Genomic DNA, 24,562 nt, shown 5'->3' with positions numbered 1-24,562 from the left:
AGGAGAAGCCATCATCGCCCTAGCCCTCTGCTTGACACAAAATACATCACCGCTTGTGCTTTGGATCGAGGAGCCGCACAAGTTCTAGCTTGTGAAGGAGCCGTCATCATTCCATTCCTTTCCCGACGCTCACCCCTATTGGATCCGTGCTCGTGGTATTCCAGTGTTACCGCGTAGCCCTCCCACTGCGGCCGCCACTGCCCCTCCTGCACAGAGAAACCTTTGGAAGCTGGATGTGGAGGAAGTTGTGATGCTAAACAACCTAAGCTTTTGCATAAAGCTTAGGACACGTACAATGCAAAGAGACACTTAGATGGAAAGAGAAAAACTATGTAATTAAGCGTCTCTCAACTATCTTAATCTACAACACAAAAATTATTTGATGGCACTTATATTGCGGACATTGTGTCGCATGTGGACAAATTTTCGATTGTGGAGAGCTAAGAAGAAGTATTTCCCGGCAATTGAGTTATGGATAGATCACCTTTGTGTAATTCTGTTGATTTTCTTTGTTTCCTAAATTTCTCTAGGAAAGTCTTGGGGTTGTACCTTTGAGTTCCTTCTGTAGTCCCCTTGATTACATAGTTGTTTTGAACCATTTTTCTTTAATATATTTTCTAGTAGAGGCCCCTTGGGTCTCTCCTGTTTGGCTAAAAAACAAATTTTCGACCAATCTAGAGTCCACGATGGCAGAAATCGATTTAACGGCCCATAACAATCCATTAGCCCCTAACGTTGTGCAAACTCTTAAAGCAACACTGACCCTGACCTGTTTGGTACAGCTCACAACAGCTTCATAAGTTGTGAGCTTTTTTTTGTCAAACACTTGTTTCCAAAACAACTTCATCGGTGAAGCTGTTTTTCTTCTTCTCTCACAAAAACACGAGTGAGATAAAGCTAAAAAAAGTAGCTTCTTGCAGCTTTCTTACAGTGCCTTCCTACTATTCTCTTGTCTGTTTACTCTTCCACACAGTGCTTCTATGTTGTGATTTAATACTAGTATATCCTCTCTGCTATTTTCATCCAAGAACATATCAGTGTATTGTAGTATAGCAGAGAAGGCTAGTTTGTGTGGGTGTTTAAGCTGGGTTTTTTTTTTTTTTGTTCTGCCTGATTTCTACTGTTTCTTTTCTCTGTTCACTCTGCTTCAGTGCTTTTATATGCTCTGTATTAGGCCCTAGGTGCTGTTTCTACCCAATAAGAATAAGACTGTGTATATACTCGAACTGCAGCTGATCTTGCGGTCTTGCCTTGTTAAGTTCAAGTGTTCATTGTACCTACAGTGCCTTAAGGGATTTCATATGAATAAGTTCAACTCCTGAGGAATTGGGCCCGAGCTAGCTAGGGATTTTAATATGGACTTGAGAATTGGAACTAATTAACACTAGCTCTCTCATGCCAATCACTCCTCAGAAGCAAATAAAGCCAGGCAAACCACACCATGTATTATAGGCCAGGAAGCCAAGCAAAGCCTTAGAAGCAGCAATATCGATCGGTTACATATATATTCTGCTGCATGATTGAGAGCACACATCATTATTCAGAAGGCGATGAGATAACGACCTGCACTGCACTGCACAGACTCCAGTCCAGACCTCTCCACCACACCACTCCACCAACTAACTAACTCAGCTGTGATCATGCATGCGCTTCACACCCGCGACTGCATGCCGAAGCGAAAAAGACCCGCGCGGCGCGCGGCAACAACTGCATGCATGGCGCGCAGCTGATGAGTGATGAGCGTGCCGCCGTGCATGCATCAGGCCACCAATCATGAGACGAGAGCCCCGGCCGGCCTCACCCTCTCAGTGAGTGCCTCATATCATAGGTGACATACATATCATGAGCCGTGAGTGAGGTCGATGCTCACCGTTAGTTTATGCCTGATGCATCATGCATGGACGCGCGCCTTTCCACCTAATTAATGCTTGTAAAAGCGAACAAACATGGCAGCATGCGAGAGATCGCCTGCAGGATTTGCATACAGCTATGGATATGCACGACGACGATGCTATCATCAGGAGATTCTGTAAGCAGAAACAGTTTGCCTGACGACGATACGCTGCTTTCTTGGCAATGCATACTCACCAAAGCATTAATGGTGATGATTTGATTTGCTCGTTTTCTAGCTAGCTTCATAGACTTGAAATCTCTGGATGATCATGGACGCAAACCTGCTTTAAGGAAAGCAACCATACATGGTTCCATGGTCGTATCGTATCTCTGACCAACCAGATCAAACCTAAGATTCTGCATGATGATATTGTGATATATATATATATATATATATATATATATATATATATATATACACTGGGACCTGATTAGAATAACACCTGAGCAGATAAGAGATGTTTTTTGATAAGGTTGAGACTACAATATATCTGTGTCACTGTGTGCCATTCGTAACAGAGAACCTAATTGATAACTATGATCACATCAGATATATCGGATAACTAAAGACGGGCTATCTATCTTGTGTTGTGTCTTCTTGAACTGAAAAGCTTCGCTTGTCCAGGGTAGATAGAGAGCAAGTTTAATTTGGTCTGTCTGTGTTGTTGCGTATATATGTTTCTACTTTTTTTTAGAGCTAGCATGGGCGAAAATGGGAAAAAGAAAACCCACCAGGATCACGCTTTGGATTGGTCTTTGTCCCCCAACAACATTCACAGCTCCAAATGGTGCTTTGCTTTCAATCACGAACCGCGTGTGTGTGCATCTCATTCCATCTATCTTTTGCTTTAATTTCCTTTCGCCATTGTTTCAGGCTTTGAGCTTGGGAGGAGGAACCTACGTGAAGCTTTGCAGGAGTGGCTAGCTAGAGCAGGATGAGGTGGTCGCATGGATCCACTTGACACTGTGACCAAGCACTCAGCGGATCCCTGACTGGTGAATTCATTTTTTTTTATTCCCTCCATACAGAAGAACAGACATTCCTCCGTTGCTTTTTCTCCCACTTCAGAAATAAAATTTTGGTCGGCCTTAGCGTATGGAGAGAAAATTCTGGATTCTTGGGGTCATTTTCCTCATTGTGCTTTTGATCGTCGCTGCAGGTGTTTCTTGACTAAACGATGACTGATGTGATAGTAGCACTGACTTTTACCCCGCGTGTCCTTGGAGTTTATCGAGCATTAAATAAGTTACCAACATGATAAATATACTAATAACTTGGCACAACATTGATGGAAAAAGAAAACAATGTTTCATGAGAGTAAAGGTTTTATAGGGATAAAACCAGTCCACGTTGTTTCTAACACATAGAGAACCTTGAAAATTAGGACATAAAACTCCCACAGAGACCGGCCTAATGACACATTTATATAGTGATTTCATATTTCTTAGTTAAGCAATGATAAGTCAATCTCAGTAAGAGTTCCATCCGTACTCAATAGGTTGCTTGTCACATAAGCAAATTTGATGACACGGAAACATTTCTAAAAAGATAGAAGAATTGAGTTTCATGTAGATAAAGCTCTCTTGCATCGGTTTCCAACTATATATTAATCATGCAATTAAATATATATAGAAAAATAGAATGAAACCATCCATTGTGGGGTGTTGTTTCATCCGCATGTTCTATTATATTTCATCCAACGTGTCATTTTTAGGAATAACGCTATAAAACTTTGCACCATGAATGGCCTTAGACTATGAAACTATAGAGCGGACCCTTGCCTGATCATTTGAAAGCAATCAATATTATAGAGGAACTTTTTCTCAAAAGAGATTTACCTAGAACTAAACTAAAACTAGCCCATCTGAAAGAAGCTAAGCTGTAAGGTCACCTGCAATGGAGCGATCAAGCTCTCCATATGACAGTCCACCTAGAAGAGAGAAAGCAACAAAGAGAAGAGGATGTCATCACAGTTAATGAGACCCGCTAGGCACATCTCTAAAAATGAGCATCTTTCTCCATCTCCTCTCACGGACACATGTCAAGTTAAGCTTGTTGTACACAGACAGGTCCGATATGATCTGGCTTGCACTGTGATTTTTAGTCTTTCTCCATTAATTTCTTGGCCATGCTCTCTCTCGAGAAAATTTTATTTGGCTCCCGTTCGGTCCTTCATCTGGGTTCACGCCAGTTAGTTTCCTGTTTTTTTATGGTTCTTGAATTTAACATGATTCTTAATCATCTTAATTAAATCTGGGAAAGAACTGTCTGTGACTGACATCCAGAACCACTACTTTACAGTCCAATGCTTTTTCTCCACAGGTACCCTTATCATGATAGTCCTTTCTCAATCACTTGAATGCTCTATTCTACGAATCTGTCAACAACAAAAAGACAATAGATCAATGCAGATTCTAGCATATAGTATATAAAAACTGAATTCCACCACTATTTATTAAGGTCTTTGCATATCCTTTTTCGTTGTCCAAACTACCACCCATATATGCATATCACCTTTTTGGTGATGTATGTATTTGTTTTTTTATATATAAAGCTATATGGTGCATCACGCACCAAATGATTGGGGAATAAGAACCAAAAAAAAGGGTACTATAATTCTAGTGGCCTCTTTGCTATGCTCTCCAAATCTCGGACGGATCATGATTGTAGGCTTGGGAAAGTTTGTGCCCTTTCCTTCTACGGACTACAATATCCGCTCCGTATGACACTTATTTCCTAAAACGGGTTATAATAATCTTGTACTTGATTCCCAAACGGGTTTAAACAATCTAAAGGATCCGCCGCTACATTTGAACTCTAACCTTTTTCTCTGAGGACGTGATTGAGGTCACATGATATATGTTGCTTTTAAAAATTTGGAAGTGGCTCATGCATGATGTCAGGCTAACTCAGCGCACAGATCAAAATATGTTTAAATAAACAAAAGATGTATGAAGACCGGCAAAATATATGGTGAAAACCATGTATCAAGGGGTGTTTGGTTTGGGTGGTAAAGTTTAAAAGGTAATGTAGTAGCAGTTTCGTCTTATTTGACAATTAATATTCAATCATGAACTAATTAGGCTTAAAAGATCCGTCTCTCAAATTACTCTCCAGCTGTGTTTTTAGTTTCGTAAATAGTCTATATTTAGTACTTCATGCATGTGTCGAAACATTCGATGTGACGGAATGTAAAAAGTTTAACGGGGCAAACCAAACACCCCCTTAGATGGAGGTTTGTCTTTTAGTGGATATATACCTGAAATTTGTCCTTTTTGTATAGATTTTTCTAGTTTCAGATTGCATCTCAGCTTATGCACATGAGTACGTATTTGTGTGCACTATGGATGTACCAAAAAAAATGACCGACATACATTTTTTTAATTGGCTTCAAATTTCGACTTGGTATGTGGTTTTCACCACATGTTTTGCCATGAAGACTTGGATGTCAACATACTGAACTTAGTAGTCCATTTTAAGCTTTGAACTCAATTAATGATGGTAGAATGGTACGGAAAAGGGCACTTACTGTGTTACCTATATTGAACGCATTTGACTGAAAATTCTTGTGTATAATAATAAATAGGCTCCTCTTTTTTCCCCTAAGTGAATCCCTTCATTTATTCTTCCATAGTGTATTTAGTCACAAACATACTTACAGTCGAACTTTAAAACTTTGTAGGTTTCCCCAAGGGCATTAATTGTGCATGCATCTATCATGATTTTAAAGGAGTCAAGTAATGCACTATAAATGGAGAATAATTTGTCATCCTTTTGAGCAGATTTATGTAGTGCCAGTGATTTGTCGGTTCTACTTATATATATACGGTATGCTTACAGTCCATATTGAAAACAGAAACCTGTGATCTAATTTGCAGATATGATCAAAAGGACTAAGTTGCTTGTTTCTATAACCTTTTCTATAGCTGATCAAACAATGAAAAATGAATGAACAAGTAAAATTCTTGCAAGCTTAACAATTGATTGAGAGAACAAGAGGAGTGAGTCAAATCGAGCCAAACGGCATCTCAGACGTACAACGTGATATGGATCTAATTTTCTAAGTATTATAATGGTATGGTTCTAAATAGATGAATACTAATGGTAAGATAAGGCGGGATTACGAATGGATGGTTCTGAGATACTCTACTTAACACTCTGTCCAGGGAGCCTTGTTATTTTGGCGCAAATGGTATCTTACTGCAAACATTGTTATGCGATGCGATATATCTAGATGTTCTTTTCCGTCAAACGTAGAAAATGACCATGCAAACTCGAGAATGTAACTTTTCGATCCAGCCGTGCAAAATTACTGGAGCTCTACTCCAGTTTGCTCCTGATCAAAACAGTAGATAGTCTTCACAAGTGAATTTTCAGATAAGCAACACTTTTCCATGCATGTTCAGATCAACACAACCAATGACGTCTGAAAAATGAGATGATGGAACGCTCAAGCTCAACTTTCTCCTGATCCAAACATGAATATGATCTCCTTTCTGAAAAATCAATCTCTTTTCCAAAAAAAAAGTTCATATCAAGCACGCAGTAAGTAAGAAACACTCTGTAATACTGAAACACACTTTCCATATATATAGTTTCTCATCAGGCGTTTTTCACATATTTCTGGTACTCCTAACAAATGGAGCACTGTGAACACTCTTCACCTAATCCCATCAATCACAAACAGAAACAATAACATAGACAAAACCACTTATGCAGATTGAACACCGATCCACTCGACTCAGAAGAAACAAATTATGCGGCGTAATGAAACGCTAGTAATAGTAACATGATCATGCATTGGAACTCGGTTGTGCTTTCAGGGATCACCACCTCGGCGTGGGCTTGCACACGAGCGGCTTCTCCATCTCCAGCGACATGCCGAGGCGCTCCGCCAGGTCGACGCCGCCGTCTGCCGGCGCCCACTGGAAGCGGTGCAGCAGCTGCGCGAGCCAGAGGTGGACGGTGGCGAGCGCCAGCGTCTTGCCGGGGCACACGCGCCGCCCGGCGCCGAACGGCGCGAGCCGGAGGTCCCCGCCCAGCACGCTCACGTCCTCCTCCTCGAACCGCTCGGGCCGGAACGCGGTGGGGTCCGCCCACACCGCGGGGTCGCGCGCGATGGCCCACATGTTGACCATGGCCGTGGTGCCCGCCGGGACGAGGTGGCCGCCGACCACCGCGTCGTGCACGGCGAGGCGCGCCCACGACAGCAGCGGGCCCGGCGGGTGCACGCGGAGCGTCTCCTTCACGACGCGCTGCAGGTAGGGCAGCCGGGACACGTCGGCGTCGGAGACGGCGCCGCCGCGGCCCACGACGGCGTCCAGCTCCGCCTGCGCCTTGGACTGGATCCCCGGGTGCAGCACCATCCGCGCCATCACCCACTCCAGCAGGATCGCCACCGTGTCGGTCCCTCGAAAGATCATCTCCTGTGTGTTTTGTGCAATATATTATTGTTTGCAGGAACAAATTTTTACTTAGAACAAATGAAACGCATGATGCATTTCGCAACGGATCGAAATCGATGTTAGAAATGCAATGTTCATGAATGTCACAATAATTCAGCAGCTGTTCTTGGTAACGTAAAGAAAGTGTTTAGTATTTCTTACCCAGAGGACAGCGATCATGTCGGAGTCCGACAGCTTCTCCTCGCCCTCCAGTCCGAGCAAGACGTCGACGAAGTCTCCGGCGGCCGACTCGCCATTGTTGGCGACGTCGTCCTTCTTCTTCTGCCTGTGCTCTTCGATGATCCTCGCCACGAACACGTTCACCCTGCTCACCAGGCTCCTGCACCGCCGCCTCACGCCTTGCAGGTCCAGCCACCGGAGCAACGGCAGGTGGTCACCCCAGTTGAACAAGCCGAGCAGGTCGTACCCTTCCTTCACCATCTCCTCCAGCTCCTTGCCCTCCGCGCTGTCGGCGTCGTACCGCGAGCCGAACACGGTGGCCATGACGTGGTCCAGGGAGGCCGCGTGGAGCACGCGCCGCATGACGACCTCGCCGCCGCCGCCGCCTCCGGCGGCCGCGGCGGCGGAGAGGTCACGCAGCATGCGCTCGCCGATGGCGACGCGTCGGGGTGCCGTGGCGGACACGCTGCGCGGGCTGAAGAGGTAGGCGGAGCTGATGCGGCGCAGCGCGCGCCAGTAGTCGCCGGAGGGTGCGAAGCCCATGGCGCGGTGGAAGAGGAGCCCCCGGGCCGCGTCCTTGACGGGGCGGTCGGCGAAGGCGGCGCTGGCCAGGAGCTCCCGCGCCGTGTCCGGCTGGCTGGCAACGACGAGGCGCGTGAGTCCGACGGAGAACGCCGACAGCGCGGCGCCGCCGGGAAGCGACCGCGACAGGGACGCCAGGGCGCGGTGCGCTGCGGGGCCCGAGAGCGCGGTGACCACGCCCGGCGCGCCCGGCGGCGGGGTCGCGCGGGACCTGGAGGTGGAGATGAGCGCCCACGCGGGCCCGCCTGGGACGAGCCAGAGCAGCGAGAGCGCTACGAGGAGCACGGCGAGGAGCGGGGAGAGGAAGGTGGCGGCGGCCGGGAAGAGGAAGAGGAGGGAGTCCTGGGTGGTGGCGTCCATGGCGACGGCGTGGGGGAGGGAGGTGAGAAGGCTGGATGGTGTGGGTTTTGGAGAGGGGGGCGGAGAGGGGTTTAAATAGAGGAAGGCAAGGAGGCATGGCATTAAAAAAGGGCTTTTTCATATGTAATAACGGCGGGAGGAGAAATGGAAACGCATTGTACCGGTTCCCCTGATTAAAGGAGAAAAATGTATCAACTTTTGCAACTGACCTTCAGCTTTTAGGAACAAGTGCTACAACATGAAGTTTTAGGCCTTATTTAGTTTCAAAAAAAAAATTAAAATTCTCCATCATATCGAATTTTTAGACGTATGTGTAGAGCATTAAATATAGATGAAAAATAACTAATTGCATAACCAAAATCTAAAATTTTTTGCGAAGGCCTTAACAAAAAGAATACTCCTTATCTCATGTATACAACCATGTACTCCCTCTGTCCCTGAAAGCTACAACTTATAGAGTTGTCCTAAGTCAAACTTTTAAAACTTTGACTAAATTTATAGAAAAAAACACTAAGATTTATAGTACCAAATTAATACCATTAGATTTATCATTGAATATATCTTCATAAGATACTCATTTTATGTTATACATATTGATGCTCTTTTCTATAAAGTTGGTCAAAGTTAAACAAGTTTGACTGGGACGGATTCTAGGAATTGAAGCTTTTAGGGACAGAGGGAGTATATAACAAATCATAGGTAAATTGCAATACTTAACTGTTGTCATATAGCGTTGCTCTTCGAATCATTCCAAGCCTATAGTTTGGGGAAAGAATGTACAATTTGGCATGCCATCCTTAACCTGTTCAGTTAAGCTTATCTACCGAATCTATCAAATTTAATAATATTTTTTTCTTACAATAAATCAGCAAAATGTACTCCATGACTTATAAACCAAACGAATAGCTGTCTTTGACAAATGACAAGCATTGCATGTGCTAGCATTCCGATTCATTTACGGTAGGCCTTCAAAAAAAAATAAACCATTCGATCTTAGTATATTTTTATGCGGCACAACTTGAGTTGTCAAATTTAGCATGCAATACTTGCAGGGTTTTCTTTTAATTAATGCTTTTGATAGCTAATGAATAACGATCGACCAGCAGATGACTGACTGTATATATCTAAATTAGAATACACACATACATTTTCTGGAGGCGTAGATCACAACAACGACCTTTGTTGCCTCCGGTCATAGGATTAACATGATCATATCGCCCGCGCTTGTAATGATGATCATAGCTCTCCTTGATTGTGAAGCCGTTTCCAGTAGAGCTGGAGCTACTAGTATTTGACAGGGCTTTACATCGAGCTGTGATGAAATTAAAGATGAGCCTCTCAAAACGCTATCAAGTTAGGGCCTTGTTTAGATGTGAAAAAATTTTGAATTTTGCTACTGTAGTACTTTTGTTTGTTTGTGGCAAATATTATCTAATCATAGACTAACTAGGATTAAAAGATTTATCTCGCTATTTACAGGCAAACTGTATAATTAATTTTTTATTTTCGTCTATATCTAATGTTTCATGTATGTATCGTAAGATTTGATGTGACAAAAAATCTTGAAAACTTTTTGATTTTCAGGATGAACTAGAAAAGCATTTTACTCGCAGCGTTAACCGTGAGGCTGTCCGCTGTGCAGGTGGGCCCCGACAGACGAGCGCCAGGCGGCTGCATGCATGCGCCCCCCCGCGGCGCGCCCTCGCTGGCTCGGCCCCGGCCCGCCGTCCGCCGCCACGCCCGTGTACGCCGCCGCCACCTACACGACACGACGGAAGCGCGGCGCGAGCGCCAGACACCTACACGCGCGGCGCGGTACGGTACTTGCGCCGACCGGGGCCGTAGCTACTCTGCTCGTCGCTTATTAGCTCGGCTTCCGCCGCCCGCCGCTGCGGCTCCACTCCATCCAACAGCTCGATCTCACTGGTAGACTAGCCTTTTTCCATCGCATCGCATCGCATGCAAAGATCGCATGAGAATACAAACCGGGACCGCGAGGCTATTTTATAATCTGTATAGTAAAAAGTTAGCTTCAATAGATATATTATTTAGTTTTATAAAATAGAAAATTAGATATTCTTTGATTTTCGGTAGCTATAAATAACCAACTATTAACCCTAGCTATTTAGTTTTATAAAATAGCAAAACTGTTGTGGAACTTTTTTTTAACAAGTTTTTGATTTTACAAAATGGCTAAACAATAAAATTTGGCTACTCATTTTAGCATTTTAGCTAACTCTTGGAGTTGCTCACATTTTTTCTTTCGGCCGGTATCATGACACCAAATGTTATCGGCCTTAGGGAGTGTCTACTCTACTCTAAAACTCGTTTTAAAAGGCGTTTCATTTTGAAAAAGAAAACGTTTCGCAAACATTTCTAGTGGCAGTTTCATTGTAATTTATGCGTTCCTCTAGAAGCCGTTTGGCCTCTCAAGCCGTTCTAAAAACTAATAAGACCTCACTCGGTTCAATTTTGATCAAACTAGAATGGTTCCTACATTCCTGACCTGTAGACGGCTAACCGAACGTATCCTAAGCAAGCAAAAACGTTTAGCAAACATCTCTACTTTCCAGGACTTCTTCGCCAGAACGGTTTCTTGGATGACCATTTGGCAAAGCCTTAGCCATAGCTGAAGCTGCTTCAGAAGCCCAGTCAAGCTGCACTCTCTATGCTCTGCCAGGCGAGTAAACACGCAAAAACACTTCACCAGACGAAATGAACGAACAAGAGTACATTTCAAAGGGAAATGCAAAAGTATAGACAGATAGATCCAGTGGGCAGCAACCAAGCCATACCATCACAGAGGTGTAAACGAAACAAGCTTGGTACAACGACGACTTATGATGAGGGTTCAGGCACACGATTTGCCCTGAAATTTAGAGACAGATTACGGCCCCATGCGGGTCGGGAGGTTTGCCACAGAGAAATCAACCATGCGCACAAAGCATTGCACGGGGGCACACACACACATGAAACGACAACACCAGTTGTTCATGATTCAGACATGGCATAACATGCAGCGGGGCAGGGGAGGATAACTTGGTGAGCTCCGACGTGGGCATCAATTGCCACCAAACAGGTAGCCCAGGGAAGAGCCACCGCCAGGAGCAGCGTGGACCTTCGTCGAAGGACGATCCTGCAACCATTCACAAATAACAACACTATCAGTTAACCAGGTCCAAGAATTAGTATGACACGGTTGCATTTGCATAACTGGTAAATGAAGAAACAAGGTTTGGTTTCTGGGGAGTGATTAGGTAAACCAGGTTCACCTGCTTTCTCTGTTATATATTTAGTTTGCAACAATGTTTCATATATGAATCTGTAGTTTTGAATGAAACTGCAATAGGATTCATAATTCAGTATTCCCTGGAATGAGGATGAGGATTCCTAATTTGCACTCTTGTATTGCCCAATCAGATTCTGTGTCATGACACAACTATGGGAATGTTTGGTTCAGCAGGTTCTAGCCAATGGTTTATGGAAAGACATGGTCTGACTATTTTCTTAGGGGCATTAAATTTTTTGCCACTAACAAGGTGTTAGCATTTAGTGTTGGCGATAAAATGGTACATGGCTCATGATCATAGTTTTAAATCTCTCGCTATTGCTGCCGCTATAGCCTTTTGAGGCAGGGTACCGCTATTTATGTTTATGTACAATTTAGCCGCTATATCCCGCTATAGCCCGATTTAGCTCCGCTATTAGCTGTTTTAGACATAGACTGCTAAACACCTTAGCCCGCTATTTAAAACCTTGCTCATGATTGATGGTCCAAACATTCAAGAATTCAGGATGTAGCACAACAGGTCAACAACCCCACAAGAATCAAGACTCAGTACGATTTAAAGAGCAATATACGTGATTGGAAGTCTTTCCATCAACATAATTCTAGCAGGTTGTTAGAATAAGTACATACATTATGTGACAACACAACACAAACTACCATACTGCTTTCTCATAACATGATTACACCTCATCTAAACATCTCACAAACTATGACATCATTTCTAAGCATATCAACAGATGATGGCAACAAATATGTAAAACAAAGTCTTATGTGAAATGAAAGAAGGTAAACTAGCATACCGTAAGGAAGTTCCCGGTGTTCTGGCCATCAGCCCTGTGGTAGTTATTGGTTTGGCTGGTGACCCCAGCAGCAACCTGTTTGGTGGCATCAGGCTTTGCAGCCGATGGTTTCTCAGCAGGTGGAGCACATGCAGCTGGTGGTGCCACTGCTGGTTTGGGGGGCTCACCGCTTCCAAAGAGGTATCCCAGAGAACTTTGACCACCGCCGGCGCTACCACCACGGCTCATCTTGATTATTGAAAAGAGAAACTATACAAGGATTTAATCAGGTATCAAGCATTATTCCAACACACATTGTACAAAGGAACAAGAGAGACAATGCAAATCGATTTAATTTCGAGGACTAACGGACAAATACTGAAAAATATCTAAGTCTGTTTGGATCTGCCAACAACATTTCGTAAAAGATATAGATTCTTCAAGATTCAGAGAAAGATTTAGATCCGCCGCACCCAGGGGCCCTGAGGAGGGGATACCCTGCGGATCGACGGCGGTGGTTCACAAACGCAACAGATCCGCGTCTACCGACAGGCAGCGGACGCTCGGAGGCCAGAAATGGACGCGGATCTCGCATCGCGGGTAGATTCAGGCGCTTCCGGCGCAAATCGGGGCAGGGAAACGGGACGACGGAACGATGCTAGAGCGGGCAAAGGAGGGGGACCTTACCGAGAGGCAGCGGCGAGGAGATGAGGGCGACCGGCGGCGGGATCGGCGGGGGTCGGTGGGACTGCGGCTGCTCCGGCTCCCTCTCTCGCTTCTGCGCTCGAAATGGAGGCCCGCGGCTGGTTTTGTATAGAAAAGGGGGGGGGGGGGGGGGACGGTGGGCCCGGGACCCCGGGGCTGGATGGGCCCAGCACCTCCAGCCGGCCGTCCGATCTTGCCACCGACGGTGGAGATGGCTCCGGGCGCCCGAGTGAGGGAGACGCTCCTCGATGCTCCCAGCCGGGCTGCTACGGCCGGAAACGCATAATGGTTTTTTGTTCTTTTTTCGGGAAAAAAACGCATCGGCATAATGCTATTCACATTTAATAACGTTTGCTAAAGTTCTACCCATAGGATATTTTCCAACAAATATCTGCCAATGCATGATCTCCATTCATTTCTTCAAATATTCACGAGAATTTTCTAGCAATATTAAATTTAACATTCACATTGTAGTTGGAAAAATACCCACGTATTCCAAAGAGCTCGAATGAGACGAGGACGGTTTCTACACAAGTGCAATACCCAGGCCCTTGTTATATTTTCATGCGTATGGCAACGGGAAATTTACCTACTGTGAGATCAGATCGATGGGAGATATAAACACACCACAAAATCACCATCGCTGTAAAAATTACATTAAGCCAAGCGTTTGATACACATTCGTGAATCGTGAGTATATAATAACAGCAGAAGCGATCATGGTTCTGTGCTGTAAAAGGGTAGGAGGGGTCAAGTCAATAACACGCACGAAGCTACAAATCACAACAAAATATGCCCTTGTTTCCCCTGTAGTAGCACACACCAACTTCCCATTACAAAGTAAGGATACACAGCTACCCCTCAGCTAGACGACGTCCTAGTGTACATGGAAGGGGGTGAAAGTGAAGCAACTAAAACGTCCTGGAATACTTCTTGATTTCGAACAGGATGGAGGATATGGACACCAGGTCCTTGTTGAGGGCAGAGCCGCCGTTGATCCTCTTGACACACTCGGTGAGCCTGGTGTAGTATAGCAGGAGCTGCGCGAGCGTCGCTCTCAAGATCTCCATCCCGCACAGGAAGTTGCTGAAAGATGTGATCACGTCATAGTGCATCAGCTCGATCGCGGCCTTGTACCGGCTCGCGAAATCCTTTACTAGTGGTTCAACTTCGGCAATGCTGGCCTTCTCCGAACTTGTAGCCGTTTCATCCGCTGATACAGTTTTCAAGGATGAAATGTAATTCGAAAGTAAGAAACAAAAATGGCATACAGTTGCCAAGAGATCTCAACTTACCTGGACGAGATTTGACGAATTTGATCAAACTACTGAACTGCTCCAGGAGCAACTCTTCCTGCAGAAATATGCATGCATTGTATCAAGAAACTTCGGCAGAGTTTTTTTAGGAAATGCTAGTGTATTATTAATGTGTGCAAGAAATTGGTCATGACATGAACGTCACAGAAGTCCTCGAATGAACAGAGACAAACTGCAGCTCCCTCTAATGTCATTAGCATTAAACACATGAATTTTTATGTGTTGCCACTAGGTAAGTCAATGGTCTTATCCTAGTTTACTTTGTACAAATTTCCCATATTTCATTCTGTCACGAGGCCATGGCAGTCATAAGAAGCTAATACCCCAAGTAGATTTATGTATTTATTTGTTTGAACTCTGGAAGTTCCACCAGCAAGCTAAAGAAATGCAGTGAGTAGTATTTTGTCATACAGATGTTCAAGCTATATTCGTTTAAAAAAAAAGAAAGAAAAGAAAGATGTCCAAGCTATAAAACTGCATACCACATATATTGCGATGTTGCTCTTAAGGACCTCCTCAAAGTGTTGTTGTGCCTTGCCACCCTCAGTTCCAGCTTCCTTTATGTTGATGATAAGATTAACTTTGAATAAGGCAATCATAGTATTATTTTATAAATTTCTAACATACTAGGAAGTTACTATAACAGAAAAGCTTGCCATTTAAAATCAGCTAGAGATTCTCTACCTTCAAAATGGAAATTGTTAAATCATAGTTGTTTATCAGAAAAATAGTTTGCAACTTCGGTTTAGCAAACATCTTGGCCAACTTAACAAGCAAGTCCTCAATAGCCATCCGCAATCGCTCCAAATTTAAATCAAGCTGCACATAGAAGCCAAAATTTGAAAATTCGACGAGCTGAGTGTACTTATGGCACGCGATGTGGGTGGAAGAAATTCAGCAAACAGTAAACAATTTTGTTTATGTGATCAACTAACCTGACCATCCCCATGTTCAACATTGAGATGAGCTAGAGAAGCTGTAAATTCAGCATATCTCCTTGTAACATAGTGTGGATGGACATCATCCTCCCAAAGAGTCTTAATATTTGCATTTCGCAAGCTGTTCAAATGCAAGTCGAACACCATCTTGAAGCGAGGCCAGAGTGACATATTAACCTGTCCATTGTCCATAAATTGTGCTGTCATTCAAAATAATGGAAATGGAGCAGAGGAAAGCCTCACATAGCGAGCTAAGAATGGATTCAGAACTGACCTTGTCTAGGTAAGAGTCCAAACATGGGATTCGCCGCTTAAACATGATGAGCTGCACAAAATACATATTCCGTTGAGATTTAGCTAAATATAGACCAGCTGCTTGCACCAGTTTATGTACTAAAAGAAAGCAAATAAAGTTCTGATAAAATATAATGTTTAAAAAGAAACACCAAAAAATACAAAAAAAAGGTAGGTTTTCAACTACATGGGACTGTAAGACAACCCAATACATACAGTTTAATCTACTGTCTCAAACTAGGTGAAAACTGATAGCTTCCAACCAACAGAGAAATTGGATGGGTGAATCAATATCTACCAAAAAAATGATCACAACTCATAACCACTGTGAGAACAGAAAACACAATTGTCCTCGGCTTTATTCTTAATAAGACATATAAATGTCGATATCACTAGCTGTTCCATCATAAGGTAAATCAAAGTTCACCTGGTGCTGATGAATTATTCTGATCATAAGCATTATGCCAATTGCATCATAACAGTTCAGGAGTACAGCATTGAAGTGTTCATCTACAACTTGAATCGGTCCTGAGGGGGCAAAAACAGAAACAGAACTAAAATTAAAAATCATTTGCAGTCAGCATAACAGAAAATATGCTAATCTTTCTACAGAACTTAAAAAGACCCTAATATGCTCCTTAATGGGGAGAACTATATTATGATGAAAATAAGAAACTTCGCTTAGTGATATGGTAGTTAAAAAGAACTCACAGATAATGCAACTAATCAGATCCTATTTTTTCTCCTCACTCATTGGATGTATGCATGAAACTTTGATACATGTATCATGCATATGAGATTGATACATTAATGCAAATGGTATGTTTGGAAAAATAGTGTGTGAAAGCAATATTGGACACGCAAGGTAAGGCAACATGCTAGCAGTTAAATATAGGTGTACTCTGCACAAGATAGAAATAAAAGTGAAACAAACTTGATGGAAGCAGGATGAAATACCTGCAAATATATCATGGAATATGGATTCTTCGCCAAAAAAATCATCGGTAAACAGGTATCTACAGTTTGTTTATATATGTCACACTAGCACTTTATCATCATGAATAAAATAAAATGTGGACTAGATGGCAACCCAAAGCTTACTCTGAAGTGGCAGTGTCAATAAGAAGTTTCTGCAAGCTTCTGAAAAGAACTTCATATGAGTATTTCTGTGACTTCGCTTCAGCTATATGAGGTATCAATGCTGGCTGATCGATTTCCTGATATAATAAAGAAAGCGAAAAACAGAATTTACACTACTATGCTTGGTACTTGGTAGTTTGAGAAAATAAATCCTTCAGCAACAATATAGAGTTCAAAAGATTAAAAATAAATAAATGCAAGGCCACTTGCAATAAACCAACAAAAACTGCTTATCTCAAATCCTTAAACAGTTCATTAATTGTAATTACTACCGCTTCATGGTGTAAGTGCAGATACAGGCAAGCTGAAACTATGGAGTACGGACACGTAAATAATCAAACAGTTTGGTTTGAGCATAATGGGCTATGCTCTGAAGGCAAATGCTAAACTTCTATTGGCAAGCTTTGTCCACAAATTAAACATCTTATTAACAGTGTTGAAAGTTCTGATTAGTTGCCACTACTAACTGAGTTAAACTCCTACTACCATGATTGAGCCACTTATGAACTTCAAAATTCTGAACATTATCATTATCTGAATGGAAGTGGTAATAAGTTCACCTTTAGAATGTTTATTCGTTCACCCAGAGCAAACACTGAAGGACGGGTTTTCAGAGGTTCTTTTCCAATGGAGAAAATGAAGCCTGTACTTCTGGTTTCAACACCAAGCAAGTCGGTGGAAGTTGCTATGTCCATCTGTAGTTTCTCCAACGCTTGTATGTAAGCCCGAAAATGTGCACTTAGCACCTGAAAATTGGTACGAATAGCAAAAAAATCTAAAAAACGTCAAACAACTAATGTTGGTCATGCACACATGTATAGGTCTTTTATTGTTCTCATTTCTGCTACATGGTAGCAGACTTACAAAGTCCCAAGTAAAAATTAGAACTATGCTGACGTATATGAAGGTTGGTGCCAGAAAACTAAAACAAATAATTAGCACGGGAGGAGAAAGGAGCAAAGACAGACAGGAAAAGATCCAGGTCCCAAATTGACTAAAGCAGTATATCCTGAACCCCCCAAGTGAAGCAGTTTATTCAAACACATAGCAACCCCTCTTGCTTTGACCAAGAGAAGTTTATAGTCTATGTTTGCATTAGCAATCAGCGGTGAAACCGAAAAGAGAGGGGACATTAGGAAAAGTTTTAACAATCCCCATCAGTTGCAAGCCCAGTACGCAACACCGACCCTCCAAGTCCCAATAGGAGGCTGCTGGGAAGGCGCAGTCACAATGCCACTGCACAGCAGGCTGATCCATAAGGATTGACTGAACTTTCTCGTCTAATTTCAGAAAACAACGACACAACCAAAGGGATAACAGCTAGCAGGGTAGGGTGACTGTGGAAGCAGATGTGCAGTGATGGGTGGTGGCTTGCCTTCAACAGCGACTGATGAAATCACGAGTCATGGCACCAAACAAGTGTAATATACTGAAGTCAATCTGCAGTCTGGTGCTTCTCATGCTCAGCCTCAGCAAGTAGCCCATGTGGATGAACTAAGCCCATGTTTATCCCAAATTCAGTTCTCTATTTTCTTAATTAATGCAAGGATCTGCACAGTTGTGTATCTCTACAAAGCATGGTTAAACAAAAAGTAAGATATAGACACTTTATTATTTTTACCAGAAAGATTGAAGGTACATTTGGTGATGTACAAGGGCAAAATAATTTGGTTCATCAAAATGCAATTGTTTTGATAGCCGAATGTGGTTTGCATTGCCAAATGTGGGACTGTAATCTTGATGACTGGTTCTGCTATTGTTAGTACTTTCCACTTTTGGAACTGCAAGCATCATAAGAAACCTCCACACTAGTTACTAGGCTACTACCAAAGTACCAATGCAATAAGAAGCCTGCTCAAAAGTCAACAATCACACAATTGGACAAGAGGGTTATGTTGACTGTGTGGTACTTATTCAGATCACATTGCTAGTTTTAATGTGACATTCACCTTATTCATGGTATCAATATACGCCGCACGAACTTCTGCATATATCTCCTTAGCATGTTCCTTAAGGAAAATTATCGTGTACCTGTATTTGGATAGCATTATGGCCAAAAGTTAGAAATTACACAAAAGAACAGAATAACACAGATACAGCACATAGCTATGAAAAGAGTGTTAATTTAACCACATGGGCTTCTGCAACATTCGGAAATTTTCATATTGATTCAGTAAAGGTATAATAGTAGCTAGCTAAATAGCTATTAAAAATGGGCCGACAAATAAACTGGTTGAATGGTTCACTAATCCAACCGGTGGTTCATATAAGCCAAACCTGGCAGTTCGTTGATACAATGTTAGCATTTAAATATGTAATTCATACTTAACTGTCAACAAGTGCTACCACTTATAGGTTTTTATTCTCCACATATACAACAAGATCTAAACTCTAACAAGCTATCTGTCCAGTTTTTGTTCAGTCCTCTCCTCCATGAGCAAGACATTACTAATGACAGCCTATGCATGGTTACCGAAAATAGTAGTATGACTTTTCCATAGGTATATGTAGACACAGACACTATTCACCACAATCTAATGCGCCTTTGATGCAACCTCCCATACTACCACTGTCTGTAATGTCCCTACAGATATCTTGAGGTGTTTCTGAGACCTTTGTACATGAGCCTACATGTATGAGTGGTTTCCATAATCATTAGGAATGATGTGGAACTTTCTCCACAAGTTAGAGTTGAAATTTTAGTAGGATTTTATACCACAAACAGATGAAACAACCTACATTTTTACACAGTCGAAGATTATGTAGTACAGATGAATCTCTACTATTTCTAAACCGGGTGATTCTGTGGTCCGTTTACAGGCCTGGGCTGATTTGCTTGTCTGTCTATTTTGGTCCTGGGCCAATTCTTCATCATCCATGTCTCCTCCAAGCAGTCTCAGCTACACTGAAAAGATCTGCGCCATTGCCTGTTGCCTCCGTCCTATCCTACCCTTTCCTTCTTCACGAATCATGATTATGATGTATCAGCTCAGAAGCAGCAGTGGCATGAATTATAATATTGAAACTATTATTTAGTTCACAGAACTTTGCAGAGACATGGTGAGTGAGAAAGGTACTGAGAACAGAAACAACAGTACAAGGCTACAAGCCAAATAGGCGTTTGATAAGAAAAATTGGCATACTTGTATTTAAGAAGAACACTCTGCTGTAGAATCTGAATATTAGTCTTTGGTTTTCTCAAAGCATAGAATTTTTGGATGACAAACTCGAAAATCTGCATGAAAAGTTGGACATGCATCAATAACTCTGCTGTAGCCTTATACTATTGGATTGGCTACAGATAAATAATCAGTGAGGAAAAGGTTCAATCATAGATTCCATTATAACTGCCATGTATTAATGCAAATTAAACGAAATATCAAAAAAAAGCATGCTTATTCATGATAGTGTATTAACAAGTATGGCTAGTATGGGCTATTATGGTTTAGTGACACTCTCCGCTAGATACACTAGCTCTGTTAGTCACATCATGCTGATAAAATGGGTAGATGATTGGCCAACAGAACTTAAGAACCAACAATTGTTTTTCAAACCTTTGAGACAGCTTTCTGTCGTAGTCTCTCGACCTCAGGCTGAACGTCTTTTAGAGCCTTGGACGATTTAACCATGGGATCAGCATCAATGAATTTGATTTTTTTGCTTAGAGTTTCAAGTGTTTTCATATACTCATCATTGACCTGCATGTTGTTAAATAGAATATTTCCATAAGTCTATTAAAGAAAAGCTCATGAACAGTGCTCCGACTACAGCAGAAGCTATGCTGGTCGAGAAACACAGTAAATCCGTGTGGCTTGTTTTTTTTCTCTTAACGTAACCCATGTGACTTGTGATATGTCAAAACTGACAAAGAAAGTCTTGTATAGGTAAAGAAAACAGTGAAAGATTGACGAACCGATAATAGTATCATCTAAGATAAGATATGCTTCACTAGTAAAATGGTAATTTTTAGGTTTCTTAGAGAAGCAAAAGGATGAAAAATGATCCCATCATTTAACACACTAACCCAAGTAGCAGAAAGTTGCATTATCTGTTGCAAATGAATGCTATACTAATTCCAGAAAGGACTTTAATCATAGAATACAATGAACTAAACCAAATCAGCACTGTACAAATAAACACAAACCCTGCTAATGTCGAAAGCTGGCATAATTAAAGAGTGTAAGTAATAACCTCTCCATCAACAATTATGTCAATCATTCTTGGAGGTACTATTATGTCCTCAACAAATTTTGACAGTTTAGACTCTGCAGCCTGCAATTTGTTTTCCAAAAGAGAAGAGCCAACATAAGGATCGTAAAGATAGCTGAACATGAAGAAAAGAAAAATACTATGCATAAAGCTATGAATACTGGGACCATTTCCAAAATGAACTATTTTCTGAGTTCTGATGCACCAGAGGATAGTGCCTCCACTTGAAATATTAGGGACTATTGCTTCATATGATTTTAAGACATCTCGTTTCTAAATTCTAAGAAATGTGAGCCGAAAAGCAAAATGGTGTTATATGTGACAGTAGCACTTATACTTACATGTCCATTGATAAACGTAACACCTAATAAGAAACATCATCTAATCTAATATTTTCCTAAAAATGTCACTTTTGTAGTTGTGTGTGCAGAAATCAGACAAGAACACCAGCTGAAGGGATAAGCAAGGTAAACCATAAATAAAACATGGGAGATGGACAACATCATGTCCAATATAAAGCAGCCTTAACAAAGGAACTAATGGCAAATCAAACCTAAGAACACTGTTCACCTAAACGGCCGTTTAGACCGTTTAAACGCCGTGTAAACGCTACACAATGGTACACCGTTTCCGTTTAATCATCTGTTTAGTCCGTTTAATTGACCGTTTAGCCCGTTTAATGGACTGTTTAGCCCGAATAATGGCTAAACGGCAGGTGACCGACTGTTTACCGTTTAGCGTTTAGGAAAACATTGCCTAAGAATGAAATATACAATATATGCAGTGAACCAGACCTTACGATTTTTCAGCTTTAATCCCATGTCCATAGATTTCTCCTGAAGGACCTTTATCTCCGAACTTATGGAACCAATTTCTGTCTACCACAGAAGTCAAAACATTGAAATGTGACTTAGTAAAGAAAGGAGGGCCAGCTTCTTTTAATCTAAGGTGCAGATATACAGAGAACCAGTAAAGCCTGAATAGTCTGGCATTAAAAAGGGTGTTTTCCATTGCATTTAAATCCAATTATAAGTCTTGAACCATTAATTTCCAGAAAAGGTGTCATCCAAAGTACATCACTGAATTTGTTAAATGGGTCACATAATTGGAAATTGCAATCCTTGCATAACACATGGAATGCAGCAGAAAAAATGCAGAACTTGGTGTGCAGAGCTCCATCTCTATTATAGTTACTACATGGCATGTTGAATGTAAAGGGTCCTACCCTAGGTAAATTTTCGTGTAACTAACAATCTAAGTTCAGAAACAATTAATTGAACTGCTAACAACAAAATAGTGTAGCCCAAATTTGACATAGGTTGTCTACAGCTACTCTCTTGGCTATCCAGCATGTACGGGATATGTAGTATTAACAAAAAATGGATTTGTAATTACCTGGAATCCAGTCAGAACCGTTTCCATTTGTGACAAAATATTGTCACAATCGCGAATTTGATCATGCAGAGAAACTAGATTTTCACTTTCCTTAATGTAATCCTACAAACAAAAGGAAGACAGAACTTCTTAATGCCAAGACAATAACCACTAGTAATTTCTTTTTCAGGAGCGCTATGAAATCTCAGGAGTCCCAGGTCCATTGTCTACACATAACTTCAATACAATTGAACAACTGGTTGGTGATTCAGCATAAAATTTTGATTAAGAGAATGATCATATCAATTCAACATAAAGTTATTCCACAAATCAGGTTGAGATTCTATCAGCATTTGATTGCCCAAAGCATGAATGGCATTAACTACTTAACAAGAAAGAGAAAAGTGATAAAAAATGCCTAAAACAATCACCTGTATAGAATCCAGCTCAATTTGGCGTATGTTATTCTCGACGCCTTTTGTGTACTCACGCAGTTTGATGCCATTGGCCAGAATGTTTGCGACTTCCTGCGTATGCCAAGAATGAAAACAACAGTGATCAGGGAACATGTTTTTCATACAGTGTGCTGGTACCCAAACATTGCGGCTAGCTCAAAAGGGCAGCAATGCAATCAACTTACTTCAGGGTCTCAGTAGGGTGTAAGCTGACTATCTAGTACTATACAGATATCATATATTATAAGCTGTAGTAAAACACGACACCTGGTCATTCTTGCAGTTGTCAAGCTCCTGCTGCAGCCCCTCCAGGGACTCGTCGTCACTGGCAACGATGAAGCAGCGCACACTTTAGAATTGCAGTGGTAGAACGATAGGGACAGCAGCACACGACGCAGTCCGAGAAACGAGAGCTGGCGATCGTAGTACCTGGTGACTTCCTCGTCGAGCGCGAGGTCGCCTACGAAGACCCCGAGATCGAACCTGTCCTTGTGCCCGTCGAGGGTCTCCGCAGCAGGGACGGCCGCCATCTCGGGTCGGGGATCGCCGGGGCAGACGGCGGACAACGTCGGCCGGCTGGCTGGCTGGCTAGCTCCGATCTAGATCTGCCACCGGTGGCGGAGGCGGGGCCGAGGGCTGGGATCGGATCGGACGGGTCCCCGGGAAATGGAGGAGACCCGGACCAGCTGTCGTCGGGTCGGGGGGTGGAATTGGAACTTGGAAGGATGTGTTGGGCCGCACTTGGGCCTGTGGTATGTGCTCGTATCGAACTGCAGGCCACGCGGCCAGTTAGTTCTTCCGGCCCATATCCGTATGCTTAGTTAACAAATATTTGGCCATTTCAGTCCAATTTCTTTTTTTTTGTTTTTGGTCTTGATGGCTGAATTTAATTTTATTGTTTTTCTTTCTTGTTTATGCTTTATACTTTAATTTGTTTATCGAATCTTAATTACTAAGAACTAATCTAGGAAATCATTATAGACATATAGATATGTGGATTAGCATGAAGTTGGTGAAGGTTGGCAAGTCGACTCCGCCCTATGTTTGGGGAGGGGGCAGTTCTATCCTCTGTAACGATATATGTGGCGATGTAATTGACATATAGAATTAATCTAGGAAATTATTAATAGACCGATAACAGATGAAATGTTTTTATTGAAAATTCGTTTCATAGTTAGTTTCTTTCTCTTTGTTTTTGTGTTAACTGGCACCATAAAAAATCATAGAACATTGTGTGTGAACTAGTTAATGAAACACCAAATTAAAGCATCCATAGACTAGTGGAACATCAGAAACATTTTAACAAGATATCATATGGAAATACTATAATGAGTCATAAATAGCTGCCTACCCGACAACCATTTTGATCGACAATTCCAAAGGCTCTGTTTGGATACTCTAATTTAGAGGTTAGAGTTAGTCTCTAGCTTATGACTAGCCCTCAACTAACTCTAACCAAAGAGGTGTTTGGATGCAAGGGTTAGATTGACAATAAATGTACTTTCCCATTTATTTGGCTGTTTCCTAGCTAGATTGGTGTGGCCGGCTATTGTGTGGCCTCCTCCCGCTTACAAATGACATTGCTCCACATAGTACTCTGCAT

The 24,562-nt window shown here is 42.2% G+C and overlaps 3 protein-coding genes across 5 annotated transcripts; all 3 read right to left on the bottom strand.

Annotated features, from left to right (window-relative positions):
* LOC8066293 (cytochrome P450 78A5) lies at window positions 6,459-8,498 on the bottom strand. The gene is made up of 2 exons (XM_021460364.1): window positions 7,501-8,498; window positions 6,459-7,320 (listed from the first exon to the last, which is right to left on the bottom strand). Exons 1-2 carry the CDS (start codon window positions 8,458-8,460, stop codon window positions 6,721-6,723), a joined length of 1,560 nt encoding a protein of 519 aa, XP_021316039.1. The 5' UTR covers window positions 8,461-8,498; the 3' UTR covers window positions 6,459-6,720.
* Window positions 11,218-13,360, bottom strand: LOC8066292 (protein SPIRAL1-like 1). Its single transcript, XM_002465079.2, has 3 exons — window positions 13,216-13,360; window positions 12,550-12,798; window positions 11,218-11,596 (listed from the first exon to the last, which is right to left on the bottom strand). The coding sequence occupies exons 2-3, from the start codon at window positions 12,775-12,777 to the stop codon at window positions 11,522-11,524; spliced, it is 303 nt and encodes a 100-aa protein (XP_002465124.1). The 5' UTR covers window positions 12,778-12,798; window positions 13,216-13,360; the 3' UTR covers window positions 11,218-11,521.
* Window positions 13,856-23,643, bottom strand: LOC8066291 (vacuolar protein sorting-associated protein 52 A). 3 transcript variants are annotated; one of them, XM_002465078.2, is made up of 19 exons: window positions 23,389-23,643; window positions 23,227-23,284; window positions 22,936-23,031; window positions 22,526-22,627; window positions 21,925-22,008; window positions 21,113-21,193; window positions 20,476-20,619; window positions 20,065-20,156; window positions 18,871-18,952; window positions 17,482-17,667; window positions 16,883-16,998; window positions 16,739-16,797; window positions 16,209-16,309; window positions 15,762-15,812; window positions 15,485-15,664; window positions 15,234-15,368; window positions 15,032-15,106; window positions 14,529-14,586; window positions 13,856-14,446 (listed from the first exon to the last, which is right to left on the bottom strand). In XM_002465078.2, exons 1-19 carry the CDS (start codon window positions 23,487-23,489, stop codon window positions 14,145-14,147), a joined length of 2,103 nt encoding a protein of 700 aa, XP_002465123.1. In that variant the 5' UTR covers window positions 23,490-23,643; the 3' UTR covers window positions 13,856-14,144. The 3 variants fall into 3 exon arrangements, with proteins under 3 accessions (XP_002465123.1, XP_021307027.1, XP_021307028.1); XM_021451352.1 differs by lacking the exons at window positions 23,227-23,284; window positions 23,389-23,643 and having other exon boundaries at window positions 13,868-14,446; window positions 21,925-22,004; window positions 22,936-22,950; XM_021451353.1 differs by lacking the exons at window positions 13,856-14,446; window positions 14,529-14,586 and having other exon boundaries at window positions 15,041-15,129.

The sequence above is a fragment of the Sorghum bicolor genome, chromosome 1 (genome assembly GCF_000003195.3).
Source record: "Sorghum bicolor cultivar BTx623 chromosome 1, Sorghum_bicolor_NCBIv3, whole genome shotgun sequence".
In the NCBI taxonomy this organism is placed as follows: Eukaryota; Viridiplantae; Streptophyta; class Magnoliopsida; order Poales; family Poaceae; genus Sorghum; species Sorghum bicolor.
This window is presented reverse-complemented; position numbering and strand designations above follow the sequence as displayed.

Excerpts from the sequence above, each read along its gene's own strand:
- LOC8066291 (XM_002465078.2), bottom strand. The coding sequence starts at position 23,489 with ATGGCGGCCGTCCCTGCTGCGGAGACCCTCGACGGGCACAAGGACAGG. Across the intron at positions 20,157-20,475 it reads GACAGAAAGCTGTCTCAAAG|ATTTTCGAGTTTGTCATCCA; the intron begins GTTTGAAAAACA and ends CTTTTCATGCAG. Across the intron at positions 15,107-15,233 it reads TAACAATTTCCATTTTGAAG|GAAGCTGGAACTGAGGGTGG; the intron begins GTAGAGAATCTC and ends ATCAACATAAAG.
- LOC8066292 (XM_002465079.2), bottom strand. The coding sequence starts at position 12,777 with ATGAGCCGTGGTGGTAGCGCCGGCGGTGGTCAAAGTTCTCTGGGATAC. Across the intron at positions 11,597-12,549 it reads ACACCGGGAACTTCCTTACG|GATCGTCCTTCGACGAAGGT; the intron begins GTATGCTAGTTT and ends GAATGGTTGCAG.
- LOC8066293 (XM_021460364.1), bottom strand. The coding sequence starts at position 8,460 with ATGGACGCCACCACCCAGGACTCCCTCCTCTTCCTCTTCCCGGCCGCC. Across the intron at positions 7,321-7,500 it reads ACATGATCGCTGTCCTCTGG|GAGATGATCTTTCGAGGGAC; the intron begins GTAAGAAATACT and ends CAAAACACACAG.